Source organism: Suricata suricatta, chromosome 4, assembly GCF_006229205.1.
Source record: "Suricata suricatta isolate VVHF042 chromosome 4, meerkat_22Aug2017_6uvM2_HiC, whole genome shotgun sequence".
NCBI lineage: Eukaryota > Metazoa > Chordata > Mammalia > Carnivora > Herpestidae > Suricata > Suricata suricatta.
In genome coordinates, this window is record NC_043703.1 from 116,018,512 (window position 1) to 116,039,302 (window position 20,791).

The 20,791-nt window shown below is 52.7% G+C and overlaps 1 protein-coding gene across 4 annotated transcripts in view; it reads right to left on the bottom strand.

The window, feature by feature from the left end:
* The window catches only part of SFXN5 (sideroflexin 5), a 120,470-nt gene that overhangs the window by 33,617 nt on the left and 66,062 nt on the right, over positions 1 to 20,791 (bottom strand). For all 4 annotated transcript variants that reach the window (XM_029937587.1, XM_029937588.1, XM_029937590.1 and 1 more), the window contains 2 exons: positions 19,722 to 19,787; positions 8,394 to 8,484 (listed from right to left, as the gene is read on the bottom strand). In XM_029937587.1, coding sequence (XP_029793447.1) covers positions 8,394 to 8,484; positions 19,722 to 19,787 — 157 coding nt within the window. The remainder of the gene's footprint in view (positions 1 to 8,393; positions 8,485 to 19,721; positions 19,788 to 20,791) is intronic.

Sequence of the window (20,791 nt, forward strand, 5' to 3'; positions counted from 1 at the left end):
TCCGGAATTTATTTTTGTGTATGGTATGAAATAGGGATCTCCTTTTTTTCTCTCTGTTCTATTTGAAAACCTAAATGCCCAATAAAGTTAAGAAAAAAATTCTCACTCACCCTGGAAATTGGAAAAATGCAAATGAAAATGAGAAAAGAACCATTTCAGATGGACAAAAAATTTTCGAGATTGATAACGCCAAATGTGGAAGAGGATGTAGGGAAACTAAAATTTAAACCTTGCAGGTGGAGTAAAAAGCTGGTATGCTCACTTGGCAAAGCTAGGTATGTGCATGCCCTCAGACGTGGCCATTCTATTTCTAGATTGGTGACTCTTTTTTTCTTAAAATTTTAAAATGTTTTATTTATTTTTGAGAGAGAGAGACAGCATGAGCAGGGGAGGGTCAGAGAGAGAGGGAGACACAGAATTGGAAGACAGGCTCCAGTCTCTGAGGTGTCAGCACAGAGCCTGACACGGGGCTTGACCCCATGAACCATGAGATTATGTGCTGAGCCGAGGTCGGACGTTCAACCAACTGAGCCACCCAGACACCCCTAGACTGGTGACTCTTAACACTGACTGCACAACTGAAACCAAATTTGAGGTAGGGCCCAGATCTCTGCATTTTTAGAAGCCTCCGTCCCACCTCCTACCCTGGCAGGTGGCTGTTTGAAAAGCCCTGCCCTGGAGAAGCTCCCACACGTGGGCACAGGGACACATGTGTGTACAGGGCTGTTTAGTGCAAACTGCAATGGCTGTTAAAAAGGATAAGTTGAGATTTTATGACTGCCCTGTAAAGGTGTCTAAAATTTATTGAGGTTACAATTTATAGGGGGCACCTGGGTGGCTCAATCAGTTAAGCGTCGACTTTGGCTCAGGTCATGATCTTACAGTTCGCGAATTCAAGCCCTGCGTCGGGCTCTCTGCTGACAGCTCAGAGCCTGGAGCCTGCTTCAGATTCTGGGTCTCCCCCGCTTCTCGGCCCCTCCCCAACTCATGCTCTGTCTCTCTCCATCTCTCAATAATAAATAAATGTTTTTTAAAAATGCAGTTTACAGAACAATATACATGTTATGATCTCATTTGTATTAAATATATATTTATATATGCATATTTATGTTATATATAGATAGGTTAATAGAGATTCCTACATTTTTAGATGTTTACTCGAATTTGGAGGGATATACACAAACTTACTCTGCATAGAGAAGTAGGATTGTTTAACTTTATAAAATAATCATGTATTACCAGGAAAATAATAGAATCATTTTTGTTTAAAAAAAAATTCCAGTGGTAGCCAGGAGACGACTTCCCATTTGAGTCCAGACTGACATCGCACAAAGCTTTCCCCACTCGACTTCCTCTGTTTCTTTTCTATTTTGTGGGTCATGTGTGCCCACAGTGAACAATTCAAATCGCATAGAAGGGTAAATAACAAAACCAGTCTCCTTCCAACCCTTGACCCTTAGCTTCCCCTTGACCCTCCCCAGAAGCAACCATTCTAGCCAGGTTCTCATGTCCCTGCCAGATACAGTGGACATGTACGTATATCACCACCTGGAAACACACACACACACACGCTCACACGGATCACACCCGAACACAACCCCACCCCCACTGTTAGAGGAGAGATGATTATCAACTAGGGATAGATGCCTAATATTTGCTTGATTTCATGATATTCCCCAATATTCCACCTGAAAAGCAGTGCTATATGACACAGTTTTCTTTTAAATAGCTTGAGAATTTGGCGAGAGTTTCACTAAAGTGTCACAAACTCGGGACTGGGAATTTCGGGATTGAAAAATCAGTCTGTAAATTTAGGCACAGGCTGACTCTGAAGTTCAGGATCTCTTAATAAAAGATTCCTGCCAACGCATTCATCTTCTGGAAAAACTCCCTTTTATCACAGGGGCTTCCTAGCTTGAACCTCTTCAGGGGTTGGTTCCCTATTAACTATAAGATAAAACTCCAACTCTAAGCTAACATCCAAGGCCCCAGTGGCCCTGTGCGCTTCCCCTTCCTCAGCAGGCCAAGCCCACCCCAGCCAGCCCCTACTCCTCCCGCATTCATTACCCCCCTCGCCTGCCTTGTGCTTCCCACCTTCTCTGCCTCTGGATTCCACTGCTGTCTGGATTTCAGTAGTTATAAAATCTCTGAACTGGAAAGCCATTCATTTAGTAAGCATTCACTGAGCACCTACTGTATGCCAGGTCCTGAACGAATCCTGAAACAGGTGACTTGATCAAACCTGAGTGCCCCCCAGAGCTTTTTGGGCCCAGCTGCTCCTTGGACACTTCTCTAACTGAGAGGCCGGGCAGCTCATTGCAATAACAGACTGTCAGTCTTTCAGAAGATCGTTGGGCCCCCATTTATGTGTGAAGCATCTCTTGATGTGTGGAGTCCAGAACTAAACAGACTCCTTTACTCTGGGGTCTCAAGTCTGAGCGAGCCTCACCAGGGCCTACATCACATTGCAGACATGCTCTGAGCACACAGCCCACGAAATCCTCGGATCTTTATCCTAAGTGCTTGGGCCAGGTCAGGGGTCAGCCAACCCTACATTTGTGCGGCTGCGTTTGCTGAACAGCAAGCCTTACGTCAAACGCATGAATGCACAATCCCTGCCAAGTTGCTGTGCCTGTTCCTTGAATGCGACCCACGGTTATATATGACCAAGGCAGCTATAACTGAAGGGGACAAGACTGAAGAGAGAGCCCTAGGACACGCCACTGGAGACTCCCCTCAGGCTAACGTGGCCTCACTACTCATGTCCTCTGGAGACCTGATACACACTGGGGGTCCATGTCGTTCCGGGGCTGCTCACGCCTATGGCGCCCAGCCCAGCCCACTCCTTCCAGAGCCGACCCAGAAAGGTTGGAGAATGTGCCCCGGATGACCTGGAAAGGTGGCCCATTGGTCATCCACCTGGGCCTGACAACTAAATGTATGGATGACAATTAGTAAAACCTTCTATAACAAAAAGAACATTCAAAAAACAATTTTACAAATGAAAAAAAAAACCTGCCCAGAATAAACGTCCAAGCAGCTATAGAATGTGGTCACTGATGTCATCATGGTGGGCCTCCACTGTGGGTCCCCAATTTCAAAGACTTTCTATCAAAGCGCTCACTGAACAAACTCACACTGAACACTGTGTGCCAGGCATAGAGCGGGCCTGGGGATTGGGGATAAATGAGATTCAGTCCCCATTTGGGGGCTGCTGATAAGGGAGGCAGACTTGGGGGGAAAAAAACAAACAGGCAATTCCGGGTCACACATAGGCACACACAGGTTGCTGTGGTCTAGCCCTAATTGGGCCTACCAGGGAGGGCTTCTTGGTGGAGGTGGTCTCTGCTGAGAAATGAAGGCCTGGCAGCCAAGAGAAGGCAGAGGATGGGGACTGAGGTTATGGGAAGAGTGGAGGTTCCAGGTAAACAGGACCATGTGCAAAGGCCTGCGGCCTGTGAGAGAGGCAACAGGAGGTCAAAGATTCACCACAGCTCCAAAGGAGTATGGGCAGGGACCAGGACGAGGAAAGGACCAGAGGATCTGAAGGGCTATGACACCACGTTATCACTGATCTGGATGGAAGGGACACACGTCCTGAGGCCCAAGACACAGCTGACTCAGGTGCGCCTCAGGGGATGAGGAATTGAGTGGTCAGGACCAACCCCCCAGGCTCGGGCACACTGCCGTGGCTGCCTCCTGGACAACGCAAGCAGGGAGGCTTGAACACCAAGGGAGGAATAGTAAAAGGGGGAATCAGGACACCAAGTACCCATGTGACCTGGGGGTGAAGGGGAGCAAGGAGGTGGGGTGCGGGCAGATGTATGAACAGAAGACTCTTGCCCAGACACTGCCCAGATATCCTGAGAAACGAACTCCCTGGTGAACACAAAGATTTTTTTCCTGGTGATGAAATCAGCTGTGACATTTAATGTAGGGGACTGCTGTAGACAGCGCAGGAAGAAGGCGTTTTCCGGCAAAGGGATGATGAGGCTGGCATTTTGGCCCGTACAGGATGGTTATTACCCCCGTGAAGGAGTCAGCTGGCTGGTGCCAAGGCTCCGGCCTCCCCTGAGGGGGCTCAAAGCCCACATGGGGGTCTTGTCCCCTCCTGGGTATGGATTCAGTCAGGCAGGTGGGGGCGGGGGGGCCTTCAGGGCTCCCTTCCCTGACTCCTGCACACATGTACGCAGAGCCCAGCACGGAGATTCACTTGCCAGGTGGTACTTGGGGATCCCCACCTCTTGGCCCCCGGCTAAAGGCCCTGCCCCATGCATTCCTGACGAGGTGTGCCCAGTCCTCTCACTAGTGCCCCTGTCACTGCATCCGCAACCTCGCATGCCTCCCGCTGGCCACTCCTGCCGGCTCCCAGCCCAAGAGAAGGCTGTTTATGGGGCCTGCCTGCCCTGGAATGGACTCTGCTCCTGGAGACTGGCAGGTGGACCTGGGGGTGCGGGTGTTTTTCCAGTGCCTCCTCCACTGACCTTTAATTACGCTGTTTGCCCAGCTCCCCAAACCATTAGCTCCCACCTCACAGCAACCATCAATTAATGGAGGGCCTGCTCTGAGCTCGAGCTCCTGAACACAATTAAGCGTGACAGTCCACAAATAAGAAAGAACTGGAGAATTAATTAAGGTCTAAACAAATTAATTACCAGTCCCCAATCGATTCTGATGCCAGCACACATGCTCCTGGGCTCACCGTCTTTCCTAACATCTCCATGTATAAATAGAAACCGAGATTTCCCACATGATTGCTGCCGTGGACCGGGGCACAGCAAGGCTCTGAATCCAGTGTGAGGGAGAGAAGGGCTCAGTGAGCGTCCTCGGGGCACCCCACGCGCTCAGCACACATGTGTGCACACTCACGTGTGCACACACACATACACACCCCGGCTGGAAAACCAGGGTGAACCTGGAGCTGGGGGGCTTCTGGGGGCGCCCCTGGACCACATCCCTCAGTTTCTCGGCTGCTTGGGTGAGGGGTTATCCAAGTGGGCTTGAAGTAGCCTGAGCTGGGCCTTCAAGGCCTGGGTGGTGGCCAGCTCAGAGTCTGAGTTTTTTCTTCTGTGAAATGGGGATGGCCCACCCTGCCTTGGGTCCTCCCAGAAAGAGAATGTGGGGAGCGAGGGGGAACAGAGGTGTGCTGGGGGAAATGTGGAGAGCTGTGGAGCCCCTACAAACCCAGGGGAGGCCTGCAATGTCTGTCACACACGTTCCAGAGGGAAGGGGCTGAGGTGGGGTCTGGTCCCAAGTCAGAGAGGAGTTAAAGCAGGGGAGTGAGGTGGGGGAACAAGGTCTCCCGTGCCCAGAGTCTCAGGCCTCTCTCTTGGACAGCATGGGGGGCCCAGTGTGGAGAGGCGTCCCCTCAGCCTCCCAGACGGCAGGCTGGAACAGGGCACAACTCGCTGGGCAGGGCAGTGCGAAGAAGCAGCTGGCCTCTGGGAGCCTCTTTCTCTGAGTTCCCAGCCTGGCCAGGAGAGAGGGAGTAGGGATATGGCCTCTGAGCACAGGGCACACAGGCCCTTTCAGGACCCTCCCTCACCACAAAGACCCCCTTCTGCTCTACACCCCCCACCCCCAAGCCCACACACACATCCCAACAAACAGGGCTTAATCTGATCACTTCCACTTGCCTCAACCTCCTTCCTGTGAGCACTTATGGCGCTCTAAGTCCTGTCTCCCCATCAGGCCAGGAGTCTGAAGGGGCAAGGGACCCTCTACAAGGCAAAGCAAATCCTGAGCCTTTTGGGGAGCCTTTAAAGGGCCTTATTGATGGCTTGGCCTAGTCTGGCCTAGCCCTCCATGGAAAGCAGGGTGAATGCCTGGAGAGACCGAGGCCCTGCCTGCAGGCAGTGAGCCTTAGAGAAGATGTCTAAGCCTGAGAACAAGGTGAAGGGTGGGCAAGTGCAGAGGCTGTATGATGGCCTCAAAAGCGGGTGAGGGGCATGCCTGTTCATCTTGCACACCACCGTGTCAACATCTACCTGGGGAGTTAGCAGGTATTTGTTGGCAGATGGGCCTGGGAGCGCATCAGGCCAGAGAAGGGAAAGTCTGCAGGTAGGCAAAGAGACACTGTGGTCAGTGGTGGAAGGGAGGCAGCTACTCAGCTAGGACTCAAGCAGCAGGCCTGAGGAAACAGCCAGGAAGGATCTGCTGCTCTCTGGATCCTGACAAATTAGGACTATCAGGACTACAAACTGCATTGTGTGCAACCTGTGCAACTGGCTAGGGATATGTGGGATCTCAAGACAGCTCGACAGTGGCTAGACCAACAGGCTCCTCTCAGATAAGACAGGAGGAGAATCAGGCTAGAGCCCAAAGAGGGACAGGTCGGAAAGTCTCAGGTGGGCATGACAAATAGGGTCAAACCTGAAAGCAGGGACCCTCGTCCTGAAGGAGCCCCAGAGGTTAAGGCCACCTCCAAGGTTATACAGCAAGATGACTGGCAGAGCAAGGCTGGAACGGGCCCCTGGCAAAGACCTTGTCTGAAGTTTGGCTCAAGGACAGATTCAATCTCGGCCGAGTCCCAGATCCAGTCCAGTGCAGCTAAAAGCCGCCACCTTCTGAGGCTGCATCTGACCCTCTGGCCCAGAATAGTGGGGAACGCAAGACTGGCAGCCTTGTTCACTCAATTAGGCCCCTTAACAAAGTCAGATCTAAAGAGTTATTCCATTAGTGGCCCATGCCAGAAATAGCTGGGAGTTCATTAAAAGTGTGGAGTTGCTATAGCAATTATCTGGGTCAGCTGAGGCTCAGCCGGGCAGTTGGTCCTGGAAGTTCATTAGCCTGTGGCCAATGAGGAGGCGGGGCTGCCAGGTAATGATCTCCCACCTTCCCACAGGGCCTCCAAAGCACGTTCCTGTGAATGGAATCTGGTCTGTGGTCTCCTTTGATCCTCCCACAGCTCTGGGCTGTAGGAAGCTAGGTATCAGTGTCCCCATTTTACAGATGGGGAATCTGAATCCTGGAGGTGAAGAATGAGACTGGGACCATGAGCCTGGGTCTGACTCAGGCTCTTCAGACTGAGCCTTGGCATCTGGGAGGCGACAGGACCTCACACCACTTCTGGGCTGGCCCCTATCTTTGTCCTCTGGCATCCAATGGGGAACTTGGTATCATGGTTCAAGTGTATACTTCTCTTTTGACAACTTATCACACACTGCCTCATGCTTCTTTCAGTGTTGTTTCTTTTGAGTTTTTAAAAACTTTCTGCTGTAGGGCCCTCTCCCCAAACAAGGATGGGATTCTTCAGAGCCAGGCTGGGCTTGAGGAGCTAGCCAGGGGCATCTACTGTGAGCTCAGAGTCTCCAAAACCAGCAAAGACTTGGCTGAAGGCAGCGAAATCCCCTCCACATGCATGTATGCACCATAATTACCTCAATATGAGTGGAGGCCTCTAGAATCTTAAGGGTCCACAATATCCCAGGGCTCGGAATAGCAGACTGGCAGGAGTTTTGGACCTGGAACACTCTTTTGTGCCAGCAACCCCTGTGGCAGTCACGGGCCAGGGGATGCCTATGCACCCTTGTCTAAATAATGTCTCCATATGTGTGAAGCAAAACACACAGGATTATAAAGGGATTATATTGGATGGGCACCTGGGTGGCTCAGAAGTTGAGCGTACGACTTCAGCTCAGGTCATAATCCCACCGCTTGTGGGTTCAGGCCCCATGTCGGGCTCACCACAGTCAGCACAGAGCCTGCTTCAGATCCTCTGTCCGTTTTTCTCTCTGCCTGTCCCCCACTCATGCTCTGTCTCTCACAAAAATAAACATTTAAAAAATAAAGGGATTATATTGGAATACATTATCAAAATATTTTTTCAATTGTGATAGTCATAGGTGTGCTTTTTAACGAATGATAAATCAAGCCCTACCAGTGGATTGAATAAATATCATAATTTTGAGTTAGTGTTGCACATAGATGGTATTTTAAATCTCTGCAACAACTGTAACGGGTCATGAAAGTATGTGATTTCTATTGGTGACAAAGTCACAGCCCTTGTTTGTTACTGTGGTTTGCTGCCTACTTTCCCAGTGGAAGGAAATGTTAAATTTCAGCTAGAAGGCTAGTGTAGGTATTTTCCCCAGCCAAGTCATAGGCTGCCCTGCATTTATCTACTGGTTCCGTGGGGGGCTGCGGCCCCAGGTTAAGAAGCCCTGTGCTAAAAGCAGAATCGTGGTCGAAGAGCCTGTCTGCAGCACCCCCGTCACCCTTACTTCTCTCTACACATGTTTCGCTCTAGGTGCCCCCACCAGGAGACCCCGAATGTCAGAAGAGGTCTGGAAAGGCATCCAGCTCCCCAAGAGCCCTGCAGCCCCGCACACCCAGGTGTGCCGCACGCATGCCTGCACACACCCGCGCACACCTCTGCACGGTGCAAGTCTTACCTACAGCAGGAAACGGCACAAATCTCTGGACAAGAAGACGGGTGGCTGGGGTGAACTTGTTGGCTTTCTGAACCAGGACATTAAGGCCCACCTTAGAAAGAGAAAACAGAAAGTGCATGGAGCTGCAGCGGCCTGGCCAACTGGGGCGGGGTGTGGCGGGGCAGGCTGGGGCAGGAGCACAGAGTGAGCAGCACTGTCTTCCCCTGAAGCTGCGCCCCAGATCCCAAATCCTCAACATCACCTGGGGCTGCTGGGCTCCAGTGTCACTAGTCAAAGCATCACTGCCCAGTCATCCCAGTTAACCAGCCCGTGAAGAAGAGGGTGCGGGGAAAGCCTCAGCTGTACACACACACACACACACATACACACACACACACACAAAACCTCTTTTAGGAGGGAAAAAGGAAAGATAGCTGTTAGAAGAACACATAATCTGCAATCATTCCCACCTCAGCCCCTAGGCACCCCCTTTGTGAGGCCCAGCTATGGGCTCAGGCAGGAGCCTAACCTGGAAATCCACACATCTGCCCACAAGTGACTGTGGAGCTAAGTAGAGCAGCCCAGAGCAGGATGCGGGTGCAGTAGGTGACATCCTGGGCTCACTGTCCTCTTCATGTAGACCCCAGCCCCTCACCCAGCCTGGGACACTGGCCCCCCACCCGCCTTCGCCCTGGGCACTCCCCATTCTATTCCATCCTCTGTGCCATCCTCTATCCTTCTAGAACACATGGTCCAACCATGTCTACCATGACCAGCTCCTCCCCATGACCTGTGTGAAAAGGTGCCATGTCCTTCATGCAGCTTCCCCACATTCTCCTTCCGGGAATCCAGTTTACTGCCTCCTGGGTGCTATGGGAGCTTTCTGGTCTTGGGGCCTTTGCCCATGGTCCTTGTGACTTGAATGCCTTCCTTCTCTACTCAGTCCACACCTGCTCTTTAAGGCCTACTTCTGAGCTCTAGTGACTTACTAACAATGGGAGGCACTGAACCTTCCCCTGCCTCAGTTTCCTTGTCTGTAAAAAGGGATGGTAATATCTACAACATCCCAGAGCTGTTACAAGAATGTATGCAGGGCCCCTGGGTGGCTCAGTGGGTTGAGCGTCCCACAATTGATTTCAGCTCAGGTCATGATCTCACTGTTGTGGGATCAAGCCCTGTGACATCAGGCTCCTGATGACCATGGAGCTTGCTTGAGATTCTCTCTCTCCTTTCTCTGCCCCTCCTCTACATGCATATACACACATGCACACTCTCTCTCTCTCACTCTCTCTCTCTCTCTCTAAAAATAAATAAACTTAAGAAAAAAAGAATGTACATAAAGTGTTTCAGATGAGCTTGGAGCATAAAGAGACCTAAATAAATGAAGCCATGTAAGAATGTTGCCTCTCCCAGGCAGGTAGGCACTCCCTCACATGTCCCCGGTCCCTCCTTCCTAGCACTCAGTTCATGGCTCATGGATGTGATGCCGCAACCGGAAGGTGGACCATGCCTTTTTCATTTTTGTGTACCCAGCATTCAGGACAGTGGACAGCATGTAGTACTTGCTTGATTAGCTGGTGACTGAGGAATAAATGCATGAACCAACGAATGAATGGATGGAGATCTGCAAAGGCTGGAAGGGGAGTTTCTTGGAGGAAGGGAAGGTGGGGTTAGGCAGGGCAGACGAAAGAGAATTTTGGTGGGGAAAACAGCACAAGCACAGGCATGGAGAGAGAGAAAGCTAGATGCATGTGGCCAGACCAGAAACAGGTGTAGAGAGGCCACTGCTCCCCCAAAAGGTGGCCAGAGCCAGATCTGCCCTGTGGATCTTTCCTGGGAGGAGGGGCAGTGGGCACCTGGGGAGCCCGCTCTCAGCTCTGGCACACCTGGTTGCTGGCAGGCCACCCTGCGCCCACAGCCCTGGCTCTGGCCTCAGCCTTCTAAGTTGGAGAAGCTGCAGAGCCTTGGGAATGATGACTGCAGGAGTCAAAGCAAGAATGGCACGGTGACCTAGGACGACCAGAAGCGCCAACCTGTCCGCCCCTGGGTAGCCCAGAACCGTACAGAGCCAGAATGCTCCCAGGCAGACCCAGTTTGGGCTCTTGGGCCTCTGGTCTATATTTGAAGCCTCAAGCTGATCCTCAGAGTCTCATCCTTGTCCTTCCTCCTTGCTCAAGGGAAGGCTGGGAGGCAGGGAGATGCGTGGCAGCTTAGACACGCTTCGCTGGTACGGCAGGGCAGGCCAGGGAGCTGCCAGCCTACACCGGGCCCTGCTGCCCTGCCACGCAGATGGAACTCGCCAAGGTCCAGGTCTCCCCAGCTCTCAGCAGTGACTCTATTTCTGTGCCCCCATCCCCCCAAATGCCAGGGAACATGTTCCTACAGAATGCGGAGCAGGAAAGTCTGGAGGGAGACAGGATGACACACAGGGGGGTGTCGGTGATGGAGAAGAGGAGGAAATGGGCACGGGGAAGTGCTGGGCCATGTGCTGAGCACATCACAGGAAATACCTAAATTAACTAGGTACGGGGCACCTGGGTGGCACAGTCAGTTAAGTGTCTGACTTCGGATCAGGTCATGATCATGTACTTCGTGAGTTTGAGCCCTGCATCATGCTCTCTGCCGTCAGCACAGAGCCTGCTTCAGATGCTCTGTAGCCCCCCCCCTCAAAAATAAACATTAAAAAAAATAAATTAAATATGTATGTTGCTCCTTTTTATAGATTCAAAGAAATTCAGACAGGTTCAGAGTAGTTAAGTAACTTTACCCAGGGACACACAGCTATTATGAGGCAGGTAAAGCTAGGATTTGAACCAAGGGGTCTGCTATTCCAAAGCTTTGCTCTTAAGTATGCTATTTACTTTCCATGTATCTTCCATCTCAATGAAGGATGCTTTAATGTCTAAGGTGCCATTTAAAACTTGCTGTTTGCATAGCAAAAGCTGTCCTGAAAAGACCACCTTGGGGCTGGGGTCCAAATGAATGGAAGGCAGCTCCTGTCAGGAAAGGTAGGGCCTTTGATCCAGCCCTGCCTGCACCTCAGAAAGTCTGGGTTCAAACCCCAGCCCCACCCCCTACGTTCTTTTGTAAAAATGTGGGAAGTGTTGGAGGAGTCCAAGAGGCTAACAGGGAGCTGAGACATTCCCCTGGCAGCCTCTTGGGGGCGGGCAGGGCCGGAGTGTAGCAGGAGGACAAGGAATAGTGGCCACTGATTGTAACGAACCCTCCGACTTGCCCTCAAGCCTCCCCGGCTGGCTGTTTTCCCTCTGGCTAGGGCTGGCACAGTCCAGAGTGGGTGTTTCAGCCTGTCCCCCCAACTCTAGGTGGGGATCTAGGGTAGGGAGGAGGAAAGAAGAGAAATATAACAATGCCTAGGTTCCTGATCGCTTCTGGCCTGGCCTTTCCCTGAAGCCCATTGGGGTCTTCCCAGCATGCTCATTCCTGAGCATGGCCAGCATGCCTGAGCCAGGGAACGGGCTGGGGACCAGCAAAGTGGGAAGACTAGGAGCTGGTGAGGTCACCTTGCACACCCGCTGATGATGAGCCTGATAGCCGAAAGGTACAAAAAAAGGGAGGCAAGTGGCCACTTACCCCACTGCTGCCACAGCCCCCCACCCCGGGCCTCACGGTCCCAGCAGCTGGGACAGCCGCAGCCTGGGAAGGGACCAGGGTGGGCTGCAGACCAGGGTTGGGAGCCCGTCTGTTCGCATTCCTCAGGGGCCCTTTGGCCTGAAACATTTGGTGGAGCCCATTAAAATTAAAAAGCCAAGTGGCTGGTGGCTCTGAATGCCAGCTCATTTTCCCTGGCATGGTGGGTCCTGTTTAAGGGAACCAGCTGGCATTAATGGCACACAACTCATCACGAACAGCAGCTAGCGATCAGAAAAATCTGAGCTAATAATCGGGTTTGGGAAAGATAATGAGATATGGAACAATCACCACTGAGGGTCCCCCAGGGTCTGTTTTAACAGCCTCAAAATAAGCCACAAAATAGAAATTAACCAAACAGGGGCTCCATTTTGGCAGAGAGGAAAACAAACAGGGTGTGGATTTTGCACACGAATTCCCCTTGTGGTCAGCAGACGGGGGTCTTAGGAGAAGCAAGAGCCCAGGACCCCATGGGACATCAGCAATGACCCAAGGGAGCAGTGGGCCTTCTCTGGCCATTTCTCTCCAAGCTCTGGCTCCCAGGCCGGTGGGTTCGCCATGTGCAGCCGACAGGAACAGAAGAGAGGAGACTAGCTTCCTGACAATCTCCCGAGGTGGGATAAGGGGCTCTGTGACATAAGATCTCCCGTGTCATGAGCTGTGCAGCTGATAGTGTCTCCTCAAGTACCAAGGTCCTTCTCAGGCCACCAGCAGCCTCCTTTCTGTGAGGCCAGCGAGGAGACAGGGGGTGGGGCTTGGGCAGCACGCAGGCTGCGTCTTCCACTCCAGTCCATGCCTGCACACCCCCCGCAGGACATGTTTATCTGGAGGGGCTTCAGGCGCTCCCCTTTCTCACACCCCAGATGAAGGTTCCCTTGCTCCTCCTCACCCACACCCTGTCCTGTCCCACTCCCAGCAGCTCCTCCTGTCCCAAACCCAGGAGTCATCCTGGACAGGAGACTCTCCTCCGCACACTCAAGCCAGCATGCGGGGCTACCTGTCCTGTCTCCCAGGAATCCTGAATGCACCCGCTTGTCTCTGCTCCTGCCGCTTACCTTAAGCACCCATCTCTTCTCCTTGGACAACTGCCCACCTCCTAACTCGGCTCCCTGCTTCCGCGTTTGCTCCCTCCAATCGGCTCTCTACACAGCAGCCAGAGCGATCTTCTGAAAATGGGTATCAATTCGCTTTAGCCTTTCAGGGGCTTCTCACTGCAGATAGAGACCCACAGGGCCCCCGCTTGCCAGCCACCTGCCGTTGCCCCACTCCTCCCATGAGCCAGTTCTCTCCCCACTCCATCTCTGTCCCCAGGGCCTTCAAGCTGCTCTCCCGTGGCCTCTTCACTTTTCAGCTTAAATGTCAAACAGCCCTCGTCTTCACTCGGGGCTCCCCTTTTCACGGTTTCTCACAGAACCAGACGTCTTCCTTCCCTGTACCTATCACAGCCTCAAAGCATATATATATTTACCTCCTTAAAATGTTGGGAATCAAAATAATACATGTATATTATTTAAAAACTGAACAGCACAGAAATATTTTTGCCTGTGGCCTCTTTACTAAATATCCATCTCTCCCAGTAGGGCCCTAAGTGCTGGGTACAGGGCCTGTGTCTCCCTTACTCCTCCCTGAATTCCTGGTGCCTGAGGAAACGAGTAGGTGCTTAATAAATACTCTAGAATGAATCATGTGAGTGATTTCTGAGGTAGGATAAAAAAAGCCACAAAGGAGATCCGTCTTGTGCGGTCACTGCTCTCCATCTTAGCAAACACAACTCTGTGGTTCGAGACATCGCACGCACAGGACCAAGTCCACCTGAGCCCATGGTCATCACTCTGCCAGGAGGAGGGGCCTTGAGGGCGTGGCCCCAAGGGTGTGAAGGTTTCTGAGAAAGGGGGATGCCTGAGACCTGAGGGTAAGTAGGAAGCAACCAGAAAAGGAAGGAGGAGGCTCAGTAGAACTTCAAAGTAGGAAATACCAGGTTGTCTGCAGCCAGCTGTGGACTCTACTAGCACCTGGAAGGGGATCCAAGGGACCCTGGAGAAGAATGGAGGAGAGGGCATGCCCAAAAGGAGAGATGGCATGAGGTTCAGAAACGAGATCTACTCTTGGGTGGTGGATAATAATGTGACTAGATGGTTAGGAAGTGGTGGGGCAAGGGCTGGGGTAGGTCAAAGAATCTTTGAGGTGCCAAAAATGCCCAGCAGAGGGCGCCCGTTGTAGAATAAACTCTTGGTAGCCAAGTGGACCCCATGACCCTCTATGGAAGTCAATTGTCCTGCAACCCCAGACAGCCTGTTGCTTGGTGACAGGCTCAGGAGCAAAGGGCCAAGGTGGCTGAGACCAAGTCACACACAGGCTAAAAGGCCAGTCAGCTTCCGCTGCAGCCGAGAGGACTGTTGGCTAGCAATAGAGACCAATCCTGACCCCTGAACAATGCCCTTCAGGGACCTGCTGGCCACCTGCTAGAACACCAGTTATATCAGAGCCCTTACACGTAGGAAGGGACAACAACTCCCCAGAATAGAATAGATGCAGAACCCATATTCACGTTGGACTCACCACTGCCAATATCACCATCTGCAGGCTTCTGGAAAACTTCAGATTCTGCTACAGGGTCCATGTAATGGGCCCTCCAACCCGAAAGCCAATCACAGGAAAGCAGTGAGTTAACATTCTAGCCTGGGATTCTGAGGCTAACGGTCCCTACCTCCATTAGGCCCAGAGAAAGACAGCAAGGCTGTAAGTACACCCTAGGTCACAGAGAACACTCTCAGGTGCACCCTGGATCACAAGGAATATTAAGGTACACCCTTGACCATGGAGAACAGTCCGAGGTACATGTTGAATCATAGGGAACACTCTGAGGTATACTTTGGATCACAGAGAACACCCTGAGGTATGCCCTTTACCACAGAGCTTCCAGGTACACCCTGACCACAGAGAACATTCTTAAGTATACCCTCAACTACAGAGAACACCCTTAGGTACATCTTGAATCACCGAGAACACTCTAAGGTACACCCTGGATTATAGGGAACATTCATGGTGTACCCTTCACCACAGAGAACACTCTGAGGTAGAGGTTAATCACAGGGAACACCCAGAGGTACACCCTGGACCACAGAGAACACTCAGGTACATCCTGGACCACAGAGAAAACCCAGAGGTACACCCTGGACCACAGAGCACACCCAGAGGTACACCCTGGACCAAAAGAACACCTTGATGTGTATATACCCTGGATCACAGAGAACATTCTGATGTACACCCTGGATCACAGAGAATACCCCAAGGTATACCCTTGACCACCGAGTTCTGAGGTGCACCCTGGACCAAGAGAACACCCAGAGGTATACTCTAGATCACAGAGAGCGCTCTAAGATACACACTAGACCACAGAGAACACCCTCAAAGAACACCCTGAAGTATGCCTTTGACCACAGAACCAGCCAGCCATGGTCTCGTAGGAGGCAAAGCAAGGAGCCTCTGGACCAGGGACAAATATACGCTGCTGGCTCTACCTTGGCCAGAACACACTGGTGCAGGAACCAAGCATGAAGTGGGATAGTGGGTCTAACCCCATTACACCTAGAGAGCGTTTCAAAATTTTTCTTCCAGTCCCCACTGTCCTCGGGGTACCTGGGCGCAGACTTATCTGCCAGGAGGCATGGTAACAGTGCCTTTAAACTGGAAGCCAAGAACCCTGTTTGGCTTTTCCCTCTTTAGGCCACAATGGGAGCAGGAAGAAAAGGGGGTCTTTGTATGAGCAGAATAGTGTGTGATTAAGCCTGAGTTTGAATCCTGGTTCTGTCGCTGATTTAACTTCTGTGCTTTGGTGTCCTCGCCGATACAATTGAGAAGAGCACCTAAGCAGTACCTGGCACACCGAAGGCACTCCGGAAACGCTAGCCGTCATGACCATTGTGATTATCTGCCACTGTGGTACACGGACACGGAGCTGCCAGTAAGCAATGGGAACTGGGAGGGGTAGGGGTTCAGCCCAGGGACCTCCTGGGACACCCCCTTGTACTCCAATATCTAGTAAAGGTTAACAGACAATCGCTGTATCCTGTCCAGAAAAAAACCCTCAGGGCCCAGACCCTTTGGGGATGGAGATCAGCAATCCCCAACAGGGAAAGACCTAAGACGTGGCTGAAGGTGAGGGGTTTGAGGGCCAGGCTTGAAGTGTCTCTCATGCTCTGGCTCCACCAACCAGCGTCTGAGCAGCATGGAAGACTTCAGCCCTAAGCCTTCCTATCCAGCCACAGGTCCGTCCTCATCGGGGCCTGATGTCCATGACGGGGGTCATCTGCTGGGCCCACCACTCAGCCATGACTTCTCCTCCAGGTACTCTGCCTGCTCTCCCTGCAATGCCCCAGGTCCCTGGGTCCAGGCAGCACTGCCAGCGTGGTCCCCTAGCTCCTGAGTAGGCGACTCACAGTTTCACAAGCGGCTCTGCTACTCCCCAGGTCATCACCACCTCATCCCCATCACTTCCGGAGTCCATCACAGTCTCCTTTTCCCTCGTGCCTCTCCACGCGCTGTGCCTTCTATCTGGAACCCTCAACCCTGCCTTCAGCTCTCTCCGGTCTGTCCTGAAGAGTTGGCCTTATGTGACTTGGGGGCCCCTTCCCTACTTACCACCATACCCAAGGGTCACCTTCATCAGAATTCTGGTTCTACCACAGAATATCCTCAGCTTTTCCTCTCCGCGTCTTGAAAGACACACCAACCGGAGTGACCCCCACCTCGCCCCTGCCAACTGCCTGCTACATACACGTCCATGAGGGGAGGTCTCGCCCTTGGGTAGCCAGGGCCTGAGGGAGGCTGACCACAGAAATACTCAACATGAACCCCCAAACTCAAATACAGTGAGGACTGACAGAGGCTTCCTTTGTTAAACGACAGCAAACTGTTAGATTTCAAAAATAACTTAAGACAAAATTTCTTTTTTATTCTCGAGCAAGAAGCCAGACATTGCCAAATCTATTTAGAGAGTTCACCAAAAGGCTGTTACCCCTGCACTGGTGGTCCTGTAACCGGCTTGAGACTTCATTCAGGGGGCCATGCAAACGTGGGGCCCTTGATTTGGGGGGTTGCTGGCCAAGGTCAGGACTCTGGTTCTTCTGAGAGGAAAGGTCCAGGGAGGAGACTGGACTCCCAGGGCCTAGCCTCCACTCCAGCTCGTCCTTAGTCTCTGGGATTTGCCCTCAGCCTTCAGCCCCCTCTCCCCCACCCCATCCATGCTGCCTGCTTGTAGGGACTCGTTTTAATTAATGCCAGAGCTGGGCCAACCACTGGGGCCGTGACACTTGTTTGCAGGTCATCTCCTCCTAACAGGTTCTCCCTGGGAGGGGATTTGTCACTAATTGAAGCAGAGATCAGTTAATGAGGCCGAGGGCCCAGGGTTCCAGAGAACAAGAGAAAGGAAAATAAAATAAAGCCTCTTTCTTTGGAGGTTTTGTGATTTACACACACAAAAGAAAAGCAAGCAAGCTGCAGATTTTCCAAGTCAGAAACTCCACTCCATCTGCCGGAGTTAGACCCTCACTGTGTGAAGACGTCAGGCAGAGGGACGCCGCCGCGGCTAAGACTCGAGGATCTAGGCAGAGAGGGGCCTCCCGAGGCCGGCAATCAATCAGCAACCTAATTAACAAGTATTTATGGAGCAGTGTTCGCTCCCCCTCGGTGGGGGAGAAGACACAGGCCTGTCCCCAGTTAACTTGTAATCCAGTGGAACAATGACAGGACAGGACATGGGGAGGCGGGGGGGGGGGGGGGGGGGGGGGGGGGGGGGGGGGGGGGGGGGGGGGGGGGGGGGGGGGGGGGGGGTAGCTGAGCCAGTGTGTGGGAAGACCAGAAGTTCCTAGGACTTGGAGGTGTGGGAATAGTTTGGGCTGGCATGGTCAGGAAAAGCCTCTTTGAGGGCTTTGCAGCTCAGTAGGGAGTTGGAAGGAGGGTGTCCAGAGCACAGGCACAGCCCCTGGGGGCTGTGACAGATTTGTGTGAGGCCTTCAGTCCCTGAGGGGAAGATCCTGGCTCTGAGAGCCTGGAGGGCCCCCAGTCCCCAGGAACAGCAGCTTGGGTGTGGGAGCCCCCATCCCACAATCTGGGCTAGCTCAGATCCTAGCAAACGGGAGGGATGGAATGCTGAAGGGCCCTCGGGTGGGACAGTGAAGACCGGGGGTGCTGCGAGCCTGGAGCCCCATGCCTACAGGAAGAGGACGTCCCACCAGGACAGTGGTCCCCTTCACTCAAGCCCTTCCCAGTTAGGGCTGCTCAGTCTTGTCCCTGACGTGATCTCCTCCCTCAGCTCCACCCCACTCCACCCTTAAATCTCAAGGAAGGAAAATGGGATTTTCAAGCTGCTAAACTGGGCAGAGCCCTCAGCTCCTCTTGTCATGAAGAGCAAGGAAGAGGTCACAGAGTCCCTTTCCATCCTCACAAGAGCCCTCTCCTTTGGCAGTGGCCCCCAGAATCAGAGCCTGCCAGTTTGTATGATCCCAAATGATGTCTCTGCGGGGTTGAGGACCACCAGGATGGGGTTGGCAATGTCTTGGTGAGCAACCTGAACAGAGCTGGCAGTGTCCGGCTCCTTGCTTGGGGTAAGGCAAGCATTCGGGGAGGGATCACTCCCCAACAGGTCATTTGGAAAGGACGAGGTCCCCATGGGAGCAGAGTAAAGGAAGCCATCTCAAAACAGTCCACAGTCCCTCCTTTCCCAGAACAGCCAGAATGAATGATGGTGTGTGGTACAGTGGGTTAGTACACAGCTGTGAACAATTATTATCTTTAATGACATGGGAAAGATAAGGAAAAGTGCGTTCTTTCATTCTATGTGAATTTTTAAATTTGCATTTTGTAAATTTTTTTCTTACCAATTGCACGCATTTATTGTGTGATGAAGAAAACAACAAAGTTGTGAAGTGACTTTCACCCTCCGGAGTTGGCTATAGATCCCAGCCCGGATCTAGAGAGTAAGAGGGAGGTGCAAGTGTGGGCTCAGGAGTAGGACCAGTGTAGCCAAGGTCCTGGGGACTTAGGCTTCCACTCTGGCTCTGGCCCAGACCTCGGCTGTGTCACGTGCCTTCAGCCGTCATCTGGGATCCAGCCTTCCACTCACAGGGTCAGTTTACAAACCTTCTCTACTTAGTAGCTGCTCTATTCTCAAAGTCCTGTGGGATTCAAACGAGACTCTCTCCCTGTCTTGTGGAGGGCCTCCAGGAGGGACTGGACATGTGGCCACATGACCAAGGCCACAGAGAAGGGACAATAGTGCCCTGGGAGCTCGTGCAGAGAGCGAAGGGGAGCCAGCATTTGGGCCAGACTTACAACTGTCCCAAAGCCCCTTGCTTCCTGCATCAGCCACATCACTGAGAGTGAGCTCCTCTGAGAAGGGAGCTGAGGCAAAGGGGCCCCACTGGGGACAGACGTCCTGCCCTCAGCTGGAGTGTGCAGCCCTTTGCATCCCTCATGGGCACCACCTCACCTCCCCATCTGCTCTCCAAAATCTGGAGCACTCTCTATTAAAGTTTGTGTCTCTCACCAGAATCTACTCTCTTGTCTGCTTAGGAGGCCTGCCCTGGTGGCCCACGCACACTCTTGTCTGGCCCTGACCTCAGACAGGTCTGGCCAGAGCTGCTGGGGCAAGGGGGCAGGCGCAGAGCAGTGGGACAGAGAAGTGGGGAGAGAGTTACTCACAGCAATGGAGACCGCACTGATGACAGCTCCCAGGTAGCCCTGGATGAACTTGGATGCAGGAGAAGGCTGGAAAGCAGAGACAGATTTCTAGGCCCACTGGGTGCCCAAAGCTGCCAGATCCCGCCCCCCCCCCCCCCCCGCACCCCACCCCTTGCAAACAACCCCAGCCAGCAAGAGACATTCCTGCCCACCAATAGGTGAGATGGAAAAGATCCCTCTGGAAGCCGAAGGGATCCAGGCTTCCCTCAGCATAGCTCCATATGTGGAAATACAGGGCGGCGATGACCAGGGAGCCCACTGCACGTTTGCCCTGCTCTAGAGAGTTCATGGGCAGACACTGCTGGCTCTAGGTAGACAACAGCAAGGGCCAATGGGGGTCATGTACGGCTGGGACCAGCACATCCAGTGTAGGGAGGATGCATGCCGGAAGTGGGCTGCGGCCAGGGCTTTGGCTGCTTAGTGTCCCGGCTGCCTGTGCCTGGCTGGCTCTCCTCACCTTAACCCATGAGGCAACCAGGCTCCCGTGCCAATAGACGAGGGGTGCTCAAGGTTTCTAAGGGAAAATGTAACCCAAGCTGCAACATATAAAATTAAGAAAGAGCTGTGGAACTTGCCTTTAACTATACTCTGTTATTCTGGAGATGTTTGGTTCAAGGCACACGAGAGCCATCCAAGCAGAAATGTACACGTGTGGATCATACACACGAGTTGTGGACTGAAGGTTTGGATGGGGGCAGGGGCCATCCTCAGCGTTTCAGGCCCTGATGTTCCTACCACCCAGGACCAGCCCCTAACCCTAACCATCTCCCCCCAAGGTTAGAGAATGCCCACACCTTCCCCTCCCCAAACTGACAGGCCCCCCCAAGGGGACTCAGACTCCTCCTCCCCTCTCATCACCTTTGGACAGAAGTGCAGGAGAGACAGCCTTGCCAGAAAAACCAGGGCACGGTCCCTTCCTGGACAAGAGAAGGGTGACAGGGCCTCCACCCTGAGCTTGTCCCAGGAGTGCAGGGGACTTTGGGGAGGAGGGGCAAGCCCCCTCAAACCCCTCACCCCTCAAAAGCAGCCCT